This window comes from Sturnira hondurensis, unplaced genomic scaffold (genome assembly GCF_014824575.4).
Source record: "Sturnira hondurensis isolate 20B ecotype Veracruz unplaced genomic scaffold, ASM1482457v3 Scaffold0003420, whole genome shotgun sequence".
Taxonomy (NCBI): domain Eukaryota; kingdom Metazoa; phylum Chordata; class Mammalia; order Chiroptera; family Phyllostomidae; genus Sturnira; species Sturnira hondurensis.
In genome coordinates, this window is record NW_028076051.1 from 366,996 (window position 1) to 380,632 (window position 13,637).

A 13,637-nucleotide genomic window follows, 5' to 3' on the forward strand; every position below is an offset into this window, starting at 1 on the left:
TGTGGGGTTGGTTTCCAATTTCAGTCCCTTGTGATCAGAGAAGATGCTTGGTATGATTTCTATTTCCCTGATGTTGTTGAATCTTGTTTTATGTCCTATCATGTGATCTATCTTTGAAAATGTTCCATGTGCACTTGAAAAGAATGTGTATTTAGCTTTGGGATGGAGGGCTCTATATATATCAATTAGGTCCATTTCTTCTAGAGTGTTGTTTAATGCTGCTACATCTTTGTTGATATTTTGTTTGGAAGATCTGTCCATTTTTGACAGTGGGGTGTTAAAAATCCCCTACTGTAATTGTGTTGCTGTCAATATCTTTCTTGAAGTCCTCTAAGATTTTTTTTATATATAAAGCGTGTTCCTATGTTAGGTGCATATATATTTAGGATATTAATGTCCTCTTGGTGGATTCTTACCTTGAGTATTATGAAGTGACCTTCTGGGTCTCTCTCTATTGCCCTTTTTTGGAAGTCTATGTTGTGTGATATGTGAATTATTACCCCAGCTCTTTTTTCTTTTCCATTTGCTTGGAAAAATTGTTTCCAGCCCTTCACTTTTAGTCTGTGCTGGTCTTTTGACCTGAGGTGGGTCTCTTGTAGGAAGCATATGTGTAGGCAGCACATGCTTTCTTATCCATTCAGCTATTCTATCCCTTTTGATTGGAGCATTTAATCCATTTACGTTTAAGGTTATTATTGAAAGGTACTTATTCATTGCCATTTTTGTACCTGTGTTCCTCTCTCTCTTTCTTTTCCTTCCTTTCTTTAAAGCAGTCCTTTTAGTACTTTTTGTGGAGCTGGTTTGGTGGACGCGTATTCTTTTAGACTTGTTTTGTTTTGGAAGCTCTTTATTTGGTCTTTTATCTTGATTGAGAGCCTTGCTGGTTAAAGAAGCCTTGGTTGTAGGCCTCTGGTTTTCATTACTTGGAATATTTCTTGCCATTCTCTTCTTGCTTGGAGTGTTTCCATTGAGAAGTCAGTAGCTAACCTTATTGGGGCTCCCTTGTATGTTACTTCCTTTTTCTCCCTTGCTGCCTTTAAAATTCTCTCTTTACCTTGGAATTTTTCCATTTTAATGATGATGTCTCTTGAAGTGGGTCCCTTTAGGTTCCTCTTGATTGGGACTCTTTGATTCCTGGATTTGTGTGATTTTTCCTCTCATCACGTTAGGGAAGTTTTCCATCATTACTTTTTCAAATATGTTTTCTACCCCTTGTTCTTTTTCTCCTTCTGTTATTCCTATTAATTCGGATATTATTACGTTTCATATTGTCTTGCATTTCACTTAAACCCTCTTCATTCTTTCTGAGCCTCTTTTCCTCTTCTTGCTCTTCCTGGGAGTTTTTTTCTACTTTGTCCTCCAACTCACTGATCCAATCTGCTCCTTCATCGATCCTGCTTTTCATTCCTTCTACTGTGTTCTTCAGTTCGGAAGTTGTGTTCTTGATTTCCTCTTGGCCTTTGGTGATAGTTTCTATTTCCTTTTCATGTTGATACAGTTTGCAGTAAGTTCATTGTAGCTCCTCTGTAGTTTCCAGTAGCTCATTGTGAGTTCTTTGAATTTCCTGATAACCAGTGCTTTGAATTCAATAGCTGATACTTGACTTGCCTCTATTTCATCTAACATTCTTTCTGAGACTTCCACCTTTTCATTCATTTGGGGATTATTTCTTTGTCTTACCATTGTTTTTGAGACTCTTTTTGTTTGCCTCAGCTTCTTAAATAGATCTGTTATCACTCCCTGGGTTTATGGTGTGAACTTCTGTGTAGGAATACCTGTGAAATGCAGTGGTGCAGTCTCCTTCAGGTATCTTGATATTCTCCACTTTCACCTACTCCTTTTGGGGTGTGTGTGTGATCCGTTAAAAGGGAAGGCGAAGTGGTTTATGACAGCAGAAGAGTATTTTATAATATTTGCACTCACAGCCAGTAGAGAAAAGATAGGATATCTTTAGGCTGTAGATAGTGTTAACTATAATCTTCAACCCAACTTGCCAGTTTTAAGAAAGGATGGACAAAAGATAAGTCTCTTGTTTGGCAGGGAAGGCTTGTGAGTTGGATCTAGAAAACTTGAGGTTGCGGGCATTCAAATTTTGAGGTAAAGTGATAGTAAAGAATGGTAAATAGGCCCTGGCTGGTGTAGCTCAGTGGATTGAGTGAAGGCCTTCGAAGCAAAGGGTTGCTGGTTCAATTCCCAATCAGGGCACATGCCTGGGTTGCAGGCCAGGTCCCCAGTAGGAGACAAATGAGAGGGAACCACACATTGATATTTCTCTCCCACTCTTTCTCCTTCCCGTCCCCTTTCTCTAAAAATAAATAAATAAAATGTTAAAAAAAGAATAGTAAATCGGTGTAGCGTGTGAGCAAAAGAGTTAATCACTGCAGTAATAGAATTCAGAAACCTGTAATGTGGGCTAAGATCCGGGAGATGTGTTGTGAAGTATTTACAATTGTGTAGAACAGCTAATATTTATGATAATATTACAGCAGCAATCACATGACAGACCCTATGTGATCTGTCTGAATAGGTGGGATAGAGCTTTGGGTAGTGTGCTTGTGGAAAACAAATGATGTGACGTATAGAAAGTTAGCATTATACTGTGGAGGAGAGAACAGGAGAAACCTCTCAAATAATACAATATAACCAGCCTAGACTAAGAAGCCTATACAGAAGGAAGAGGAATACAAAGATACTATTAAAATATAAAAGAAGTGAGAATAATGCAAAAATAATACAAATATGCAGCAACTTGTGGCTTCTCTGCTATAGCAAAGTGAAATTTGTCTCTCTGTTTCTATTGTTGAGATGCCCCCTCTTTGGGTTCCACTCTGGTCTTTTTGTGGTTCCTAGTTGTTTGTGTCCCTTGTGGGTAAAAGAAAACAAAGCAACAAATAAAAAAAAGCAGGAGAAGGGAGGAAAAAAGTTTGGAAAGAAAGGAAGAAGGACTAAAACAGGAAAAAAGAAAGGAGAGGAAAAAAGTATTGAAAGATAAAACAATAATAAAATTAAAAAGATATAAGAATACTAAGAAAAAGTTACTAAAGAGAAAAAAAATTCCCTTGTTGGTCTCAAACACTCTAAACCAGTTTTTCTGGTTGCAGCATGCTTCGGGTCAATTGCCGTGGTCTTTCTGAGAGTGTTCTCCCAAGAGCTAGCCTCTCCCCAGCGCTCCACGAAGGGGATCTAGGTTCTTTTCAGAGCACCTACCCCGGGGGTCCTCTCTGTGGGCTGGGGTGCAGGCGCACGTGTGCCAGCAAGGCTGCCAGACTGGGGTGCAGGCGCCTGCGTGCCCGCCAGGCTGCCTGGGTCCTGCAGGATCTGGCCCGGTCCTTCCCAGTTCTGTTGCAGAACTCAAGTGCTTCTGCCCCTCCTCTGGATTTTTTCCAGTCTGGGTGGGAAGCAAGCCAAGCTGCAGTGGCAGGAGAACACCTCAGTCCACTCTCCAAAAAAAAAAAAAAAAATCTCCAGAAAGCCTATCTCTCAGCCCAGCCCAATCTCCACCCAGACCAGTGACGACAGTGGGCCTTTCAATTCTCCTGGGCTGGGGACCACAGAGTCCACAGTTGAACACGGCCCTTTGTCCTTGTTACCCTCTCTGTAAACTCAAGAAGACAGGTCTCTGCCCAGTGTTGCCCAGCCTTGCTTAGATGGGGAGGGAGGGAGCTGATGACCCTTGCAGCAGGCCCAAGGCTCCCAGAGTCTGCCATAGACCCACAGGGTGCCAGCTCCTGAAGAGTCCTCCATGGCAGAGGCCCCCGGTGCTGGTCACAGACGGGGGCGCCTCTCCATCCTGATCTTGGTGGCGGCACCAAGGCTGCTAGGCGCTGGCCAAGGCTGCTCTTGTCTTTACTCAGGTCCCTGAGACTCCACTGACCTGCAGCTGTCTGGTCCTTCAGCGTCTGTCACAATCTCTGGTCACTAAATGCTGGGGAACTGTTGGTTGATTGCAGTGTTCCTCAGTAGATCTGCCAGGATTTTCTCCTATGTGTATGGGAAATGAAATCTGCCCTGTCCTACTCCATCGCCATCTTTCCCCCTCCTGTACTCACTGAATTTTAATATTTATATACTGGAAGCAAAATTACCATAATAACTCATCTCTGAAATTATAATGGGTGGAAGCAGAAAATGCTTCAATTGGCAAATGTTCTCAGTATATTCTTAAAATTTAATCATACAACAAATTCTAAACAATCTGTCATAATCCCAGATTGTTTTTTGCTAATATTGACAAGCAGATCCTAAAATTTCTGTGAGAATACATAGAATCCAGAATAATCAAAACAACTTTGAAAACAAAATAATGAATATAGAGGCCTCACTTTGTATAGCATGTTTTACTAAGTTTCAAAATTTACGATAAAACTACAGCAGTCCAGACTGTGTAATAGTGGCATAGGATAGACATAAGAATCAATGAAATAGAGTTCAAAAATAAACCTGTACATTTTTTGTCAGTTGATTTTCAACAAAGGTGCTAAGATAACTAGAAGAAATAAAAATCTTTTAACAAATGGTGCTAAACAGAAGAAGATACCTATATGCAAATGAATGAAATTCTGCCTTCTAAATCACATCATAGACAAAATTAACTCTCAGTGGATAATTGACCTAAATATGAGAGTTAAACTATTAAAATCTTAGAAGAAAACATGACTAAATCTTCATGACTTTCAGTTAGGTTAGTGATTTCTTAGATACTATACAAAAAGCACAAACAACCAAAGAAAAATATAAATTGGAATGTATTATTTTTTTAATTTTGTGTTGCAAATGATAACATTGAGAAAGTTAAGAGGACAACCCACAGAAAGGGGGAAAATATTTACAAGTGATAGATATATCAGAGATTTGTATACAGAATATATAAATATATCAATAACTGCTATATTCAATAAGAAAGGAAATAAACCAATTTTTAAAATGGGCATTGTTAGTTGCACCAAACAGACATACTTAGAACATTCCAACCACAACAGTAGATTACACATTTTTTAGGGAACATGGAACATTCCCCAGAATAGAACATATGTTAGTCCAAGGTCTTCAAAAAAAATGAAGAGGAGGGAACACCTCCAAACTCAAATCTATTTTGCCAGCATTTTCCTTATTCTAAAGCCAGACAAGATACTATAAGAAAATTAGAGACCAATATCCTTTATATATATTAATGTAAATTTTTTCAACAAAATGCATTCATGTAGACTTTTGGACCATAGTTAATATGAATTCCCTTCTCTGCAAGATTTGAAACCAGATCCATCCACCTGACCCCATGTTCCATTATTAGCTACACTGCTGGAGCAAGAAGGATTATTATTAGAAATAAAACCACAACACAATTATTAGACCAGTAAAACATGACAGTGTTTTATGTGTTAATTCTGTAAACCCAAAGTAGAAATAAACATGGGCTATTTGAACCAGGGACATTTTCTAAATGTGGATGTTTGGGACAGGACCAAATGTCAGTGACTGTTAGGTAATGGACCAAATGTCTCCATGAATGTTTTGGACAGAAGTAGGTATCTGCTTATCCTATGGAAAACAGTATGGACCAGCCTCAAAAAATTAAAAATAGAATTACAATATGAATCAGCAATTTTACTTCTGTGCATTTATGAAAAGAAGAAAAGACTAACCTGAAAACATAAATGCACTCCCATGTTCATGCAGCATTATTTATAAAATCCAAGATATAAAAGCAAACTAAATGTCCAACAATGGATGAATGGGTAACCAAAATGATACAATGGTATATTGTGCATATATATATATATATACATATATATATATAATCACATTATTCAGCCATAAAAAGAGGGAAATCTTGCCATTTGATACAACATAGATGGACATTGAAGGTATTATTCTAAGTGAAGTAATTCAGACAAAGAAAGCCAAATACAATGTGATCTCATTTATATGTTGAATCTAAAAATAATAAGTAAATAAACAAAATAAAATCAACCACAAAAAATGAGCTCATAGGTATAGAGAAAGAAGAGCAGTTTCCAAAAGTGGATGTGGACAAAATGGATGAAGGGATTTAAAAGTACAAACAGACTCATAGAATCAGAAAACAGACTGACAGTTGCCAGAGGGGTGGAGGTATCTAGAGTACTGGGGTGAAAAAGGTGAAGGGACTAAAAAGTACGAATTGGTAGTTAAAAATAGTTATGAAGATGTAAAGTACAGCATAGGGAATATAATCAATAATATTGAAATAAGCATGTATGATGCCAGGTGAGTAGTAGAAATTTGGGGAGAACCACTTTGTATAAATGTTTCTCTAACAACTATGCAGTCCACCTGAAATGAAAACAAAATAATATTGACTATAAACTATAATTGAGAAATAAAATTCAAAAATTATAAACTTCTAGCTATAACATAATGAAGTCATGGAATGTAATGTACAGCATAATGTCTTTTGTAAATATACTGAAAGTTGATTAAAGAGTGAATATTAAACATTTTCCTATACTTCGTTTTTTTTAGATTTTTTAATTTATTTTTAGAGGGAAAGTGGGGTAGAAAGAAGGAAAGAAACATCAATGTGTGCTTGCACTCGTATGCCTCCTACTAGGGATCTGGCCCTCAACACAGGCACGTGCCCTGACTAGGAATCAGACCCATGACCCTTTGGTTCGCAGCCCACACTTAATCCATTGAGCTACACCAGTCAGGGCTGAATAACATTTTAAAAATGTAAAGCCTGGCAGAAGAAACGTACATATTTGTTGTTTAAGTATGTTTAAGTCATGTCTAGCATTTGCTAAAAGTGTAGGTATACTATAATTTCCCTTTATCAGAGTGATTTACAGGATTCCTGGCCAGTTTTTTTATTCTCTGAATACTGCCTTCATTTTTATCTATTCATTCTTATCTTTTTTTCTCTCCTTTTTATTTACAGTGTTGCAGATGTCCTTATTACCCACCCTTTGCCTCCCTGCTCCCAGCCCCTGCTACCCCTTCCCTCAAGTCATCACCACACTGTTGTCTTTGTCCATAGGTTATGCATATATGCTCTTTGGCTAATCCCTTCACTTTCTTTCATTCAGGCTTCCTCTGTCCCCCATCCCTTTGAAAGCTGTGAGTCTTCTTGCTTACCTTTTTTGAAGTTCATTATTTTCTCTGAAAGTATGTATGAATAATAAAAGTTTAGATAAAATTTAATGAGCAAATTTTAGTTCTTTTCAGAAACCCCAGTAAAATGTTTACTCTTTTCTTTTTTTTACAGTTTAAATGGTTTGAAGGATTAGGGCCATAAGGTAGTGAAAAAGAACTGTATTAAAGAACAAGTACTAGTTAAAATTATGGATTGTGTTATTTCTAGAACTTAACATACTTCACCATAGTTTGTCTACTACCTTTCAGGTTTACCATTAGAATATCTGAATTTTCTTCTTATTTTTTTATTTTAGCATATAAATGTCATTGATTCATGAATAACAACAAGAATTATGATATTTTATTAAAAGCTTTTATGTGTAAATACCTAAGATGGAACCAATTCAATCCAAAATTTAATTGTATACCTATTATGTGTGTGAAAATGTACTGACATTTGATTTATAAAGGTTTAGACTATATATATATATATAGTCTTTCCAGAAGGTATATAGCCATGTAATAGGAAAAATAGATACATTTATTGAAGAAGATACAAGGAACATTGTACATAGGACAGTGATGCCTCAGTCCCTTTCAAAGTAGGCACCTTGGGATCTCACACAGTTCTCCCAATCCCCATCAGCTGCCCTGTCATATTTTCCTGAATCTCATCAGTGGTCTAAAATCTCTTCCCTTTCAAAGGTGATTTTAGTTTTGGGAAAAGCCAGAAGTTTCAGGGTGTCAATTCTGGGCCGTAGAGTAGCTAAGTCACCTGGTTAATTTGGCGTTTCACAAAAAAAACTCTGCAGGAGACATGATGCATGAGTGGGCATGTTGTAATGCAGTTTCCCTCATCAGTTGCCCATAGCTGCAGCCTTCTGAATCATCTCAGTAGTTGCCATGAAGGAATGTCCAAGCTTAACACAAAATTTGATGCAGTTTTGTTGTTTTACTCAGTCATTTTGAATGCTGTGGCCACACAGTACACATGCTCACTCAACAGTATCTACCTCCCCCACTGTCTAACTAATACAGTGAAGTTGTCATTGTTTACACATACACATTCCTGTCCACTCTCCTTGTCTTCCAGGTTACACTGATGTCATACAAACTCTTCTCATTGTATTAATAATAGCTGTATTGTTCCAGATAGGCATTATTTATGTATAGCCCAAGTCTCTTGATTTTTTAAAAGGGGAGGTGTAAAAGGCATTAGTCTAAAAAGGTTTTACTATAATGCAGAAAAAAATGAATCACAAATAGATTATCTGATTTGCCTAGACAAGTATAAGCACTAAATCTGGGAGGAAGTATTCAATAGGTGGTATTGAATAAGTGATATTCAATACCATCTATTGACTACTAACAGTTTGTTGGATAGGTCATAATTCTCATGAGCAGAGCAGTGAATACTGTGATAGTTATAGATACAAAGTTATGACATATATTCTCATTGTTATTGGGGAAAACTTCTGTTAACTTGTGAAAGTGGGTCTGAATTTTTTCTATGCATTTATTAGACAACTTAATGCAAATGTTCATTAAGCAAAAAATGGTTATATATGAATTGTCTCTGACCCCAAAGAAATTTTCAATGTAGTTGAAGAGTGAAGACATGCATATGTAAAACCATTATAGACATGGCAGAATAAAAATCTGCACTAAATTCTTAGAGTAAACTCTCTTTGCCGTGGAAGTTTCCATGGAGGAAATGGGATTTGAGATGTCCACTGAAGAATGACAGATTTTTTTATGTTAAGATGAAATTGAGCTTTTGCAGTAGAACCTGCTTATTCTAAGCAATGAATTTTATTGTAGCGTACTAGGAATGATTATCACAGGTTCTGAAATCAGACTATTTGGATCCAAATCCAGATTCTACCACTTACCAACTAAATCACTGTAAAAAAGGATAATGACAGTATCTTTCTTACAATGTTGTTGAGGATTAATGGCAATAATGCATTTATACAATATTTCGGGGGAATAGCAAGAGCGCTGGACGCTGACAGGCCTTGGATGCAAATCCTAATTCTTCCACTTACTAGTGATCTTAGGCACTTGAGTTCTCCAAAATCCAGTTTTCTTATTTATAAGTGGAGAAGATAAAATCTAACTCAAAGGGCTGTTGAGATGATGATTAAATGAAGCAATTTATGTAAAGTAATCAACATAGTGCCTAACACATAGTAAAATCTCTTTAATGTTACATTGTTACATAATCTGAGAAGTGGAAAGACTTCAGTTTTATCTTTTTACTTATATTTTAGGGTGAACCTGGTCTGCCTGGATACCCAGGGAACCCTGGTGTCAAAGGTTCTGTAGGAGATACTGGTTTGCCAGGATTACCAGGGACCCCTGGAGCAAAAGGACAACCAGGTCTTCCTGGATTTCCTGGTAATATATTTTTCCTAAATTCTTCCTTCTCTTCTTCCTTATTTATTCTAGCCCATATCACAGAGCATAGTCTTATTTGGTGGACTTTATTTCTATTTCCCAATCAGATACCGACTAGCAACATAATCTTGAACTAGCTCTTTAACATTTCTTTGTCCAAATTTCTTTCTGTATAAAATGAGAATGAATAGTATAAACTCAGCAGGACAATATCCTGTGGACGGAGAGAATATTTGGTGGAGCATTTTTCAATCTTTGACTGCTAGCCATAATTCAATTAAGGGGCCTTACTCTTTTTATGGGTGAAGGGGCCTGACTCTTTTCATGGGTGATAATGTGCATTGCCAAGCCCCAATCTGCTGCTGATTCTCTTAGAACATTGTACTCACGCACACAGTGGGTGGCTGTTGGTGGAATGAACAATCATCCAGTTCATTAAAATGATGAGGACTATGTCATGAAAGCAAAGGGACTTAGTACTATAAACAAAAAAGTGGCCTGAACTATTAGATAGTTATAGTCCCTCCTCTGTTTATGCTTGCATTTAATTTGTTTTGTTTATTTTGGATTAAACAGTGGCATGAATGGAGTGGCCCTTTAGATACCTTTTTCTTAAGATTTTTTGAATATAACACAAACACAGTAAAATGTACAAGACTGTAGATGCATTTTTACCCATTAATATATCCACATAATCACTGTATATATCAAGATATAAAATAGTTCCTTCATACCATAAAGCTTACCCACTCTTCTTCACAGTGAACCCACACCCCTAGGTAACCACTACTATGACTTCTATCACTATTAATTAATTTTCCCTATTTTTGAAATTTATGTAAATGGAATATATATATAATCTCCATCCTTGTGTCTGGCTTCTTTCATTCATCATTATGTAAGATTCATTTATTTTGCTGCATGTTTCAGTAGTTTGGTTTTTATCAATGCTTTGTAATATTCCATTAAAGAATACACCATAATCATTTACCCATTCTCTTATTGATGGACCTTTGGATTGTTTCCAGTTTGGGTTCAGAACAGGTCTCCCCAAGATGTGCCACTTTGGCATCTGGATATTTTTTAGCTGAAGGCAGGTGAGACCCTGCAGGCTCAAGAGAAACTTTTACTTCTACCTTATTCTAATATTGGCCAAAATACCTCTAAATTGAACTCAAGATGTTTTTATTTGGAGGGGGAAGTAAAGAAGGAAGGTGAAAAGGCTTAAAGCAGCTTAAGAGTCACTGAAAAATTCAAACTCCTATCCCCAGGTCCTACTGTTTTCAGTCTTTTGTCTGCATTCTCATTTGGTTCAAGTTCTAAGTTTTAGGCATTCTGTTGAAATAAAAAGGAAAAATAGCTGCAAAGCTCAAAAAAAAAGAATTTAAGTTGGAACCTTGCCCATAATAAGAATTATTACAAGAAATAACTTTTTATGACCTATCGCTGAGGCAACACAAACATCTAATTACTGAGCCTCTGTTCTTATTATCCAGTGAGTTACCATCTTCCCTTCTAAAGCCTCAGGTGCTTTAGCTCAGGATTCCATATATAACTCATTTTACTTCTCTGTCTCTGAACCTCTTGTGTATGTGGGGTTTCTTGTGTAAGTAAATCTGTCGATCTTCTTTTTAATCTGTCTAATTTTGGAACAGATTATTAGGCTAGTTGAAAGAACATAGAAGGATAGAGGAAACTTGTTTCCTTTATCACAAACTATTAAGGAAAAAGATGCTATTAACATTGTTTAATGCCTTTTGGTAGACATATGTACTCATTTCTTAGACAAAAGGCTAGTAGTAGTAGAATTACTGAGTACGTTTAAATTTAGTAGATGGTGTCAATTTTCCAAAGTGGTTTTATGAATTACAGCCCTACTTGCAATGTCTAACATGTCCATGGGTGGCTCCTCATGGTTTACCATGACCATAAACTGGTTATTTTTTGCATTGTGAAATATCCAGTTGGCCATATCTTTACCTGTCTTTTTAATTTTAGATATACTGATGGGTATATAGAAATATTTCATTGATGTTTTAATTCAAATTCTCCTAATGAATTACTATATTGGACATCTTTTCATATACTTATTGTGTATTTGTATCGCATATTTTTGAAGTGCCTGCCCAAAGTGATTTTGATAAAAATTTTATTGGGTTGTTTGTCTTTTACTTTATTGATTCAGAGCAGTTCTTTACATATTTTATTTATTACTCCTGTGACAGATACATATATTACAAATATGTTCTTGCTGTCTCAGATTTGCCTTTCACTCTCTTAATACTGTTATATGATAAACAAATGTTCTTAATTTTAATAAAGTCCAATTTATCAATTTTCTTTCACAGTTAGTGCTCTTTGTGCCCTATTAAAGAAATATTTACCTACTCAAGTTTATGCAAATAGTCTTCCAATTTTTTTACAAAATTTAATGTTTAAGACTTCATACTTAGGTTTATGGTGTATCTCAAAATATTTTTTGGTGTGAAGTAGGGGTCAAGGTTCATTTGTTTCCATACAGTATCTAATTGCACCACACTGTTTTATTCCTTCTAAAGAACCTGAGCTCTTCTATACTTCTTGTCATCTAAAGACACCATTAAGAAAAGAAATAGGGATTTCTGGTCAAGATTGAGGCATATCTAGATACCCTTTGCTTTCTGGCACAACCTAAAGGACAAAAACAAATTTAAAAACAAAAAAAAATAACCAGAACTGCTAGAAAATCGAACTGTATGGAAGTCTGACAACCATGGAGTTAAAGAAGAAACTTTCATCCAGATTGGTAGGAGGGAGGGAGATGGGCAGCTGGGGTATAGAGAATTAATGGCAAGGTGGCAGACCAGGTGAGCAAGGCAGTGGCTGGCAGACCAAGTAATTCTACATTCATGTGCAGAGAGGCCAGAGGAACAACTTGGGATCAAGATAGACCACACCACCCAGGGTTCCAGCACAGGAAACTAAAGCCCCCAGAACTTCTGGCAGTAAAATCCTGTTGGGGGTGCAGCAGCAGGAGAAACTCCCAGCCTCACAGGACAGTTTTTTTGAAGAGACCCACAGGGTCCTAGAATGTACATATACCAACCTACCCAGAAATCAGCACCAGAAGGGCCCAATTTTCTTGTAAGTATCAGAGAAAGTGACTGAAAGTGGGGCAAGAGCCAAGTAAGTGGCACTTTTCCCTCTCTCACACCTTCCCCATATACATCACCTCAACACAGTGAGGTGGGCTGCCCCACCTTAGTGAAGACCAAAGGCTCTGCCCCTTACAAGATAACAAGTGGGCTAAGACAAAGAAATGGCTTAAATGAAAGAACAGATAAAAAGTTTAGAAAAAGAGCTAAGCAATGAGGAGATAACCAACCTATCAAATGCAGAGGTCAAAACACTGGTAATCAGTATGTTCACAGAAATGATTTGAGTACAAACACAAAATAGGAAGAAGTGAAGCCTATGCAAAGTGAAATAAAAGCAAGCAAAATATAACCAGAGACATTGAAATTAAGACAAATCTGACAGTAACCAGAGGTAAGGGTCGGGGTAAGGGTTTTCAGGAACTATTATAAAGGACAGATGGGCAAAACCAAGGGGGAGGGTGGAAGGAAGGGAGAGAGGTGGGTTTGGCTTGGGTGGGGGAGAGTGGTGGGAGAAAAGTGCAGACAACTGTAATTGAACAACAATAAAATAATTAAAAATAAAAATAAAATTATGTCAGACTAAGAAAATTATACAGGGCACCAATAGTGAAGGAAAGGAAACTGGGACTCAAATCAATAGTTTGGAACTGAAGGAAGAAATAAACATTCAACCAGAACATAATGAAGAAACAAGAATTCAAAAAAAAATGAGGAGAGACTTAGGAACCTCTGGGACAACTTTAAACTTTCCAACATCCAAATCACAGGGGTGCCAGAAGTAGAAGAGGAAGAACAAGAAATTGAAAACTTACAAATAATGAAAGAAAACTTCCCCAGTCTGGCAAGGGAAATAGACTTTCAAGTCCAGGAAGCTCAGAGAGTCCCAATGAAATTGGACACAAGGAGGAGTACACCAGGACACATTATAATTACATTACCCAAGATGAAAGATAAGGAGAGGGTCTTAAAAGCAGCAAGATAAATGGA

General features: G+C 36.9%; 1 protein-coding gene across 1 annotated transcript in view; it reads left to right on the plus strand.

The window, feature by feature from the left end:
- Positions 1-13,637, plus strand: part of COL4A5 (collagen type IV alpha 5 chain) — a 340,149-nt gene that overhangs the window by 286,861 nt on the left and 39,651 nt on the right. Inside the window, exon 37 of the mRNA XM_037041949.1 lies at positions 9,387-9,513. Within this exon, the coding sequence (XP_036897844.1) occupies positions 9,387-9,513 (127 nt within the window). The remainder of the gene's footprint in view (positions 1-9,386; positions 9,514-13,637) is intronic.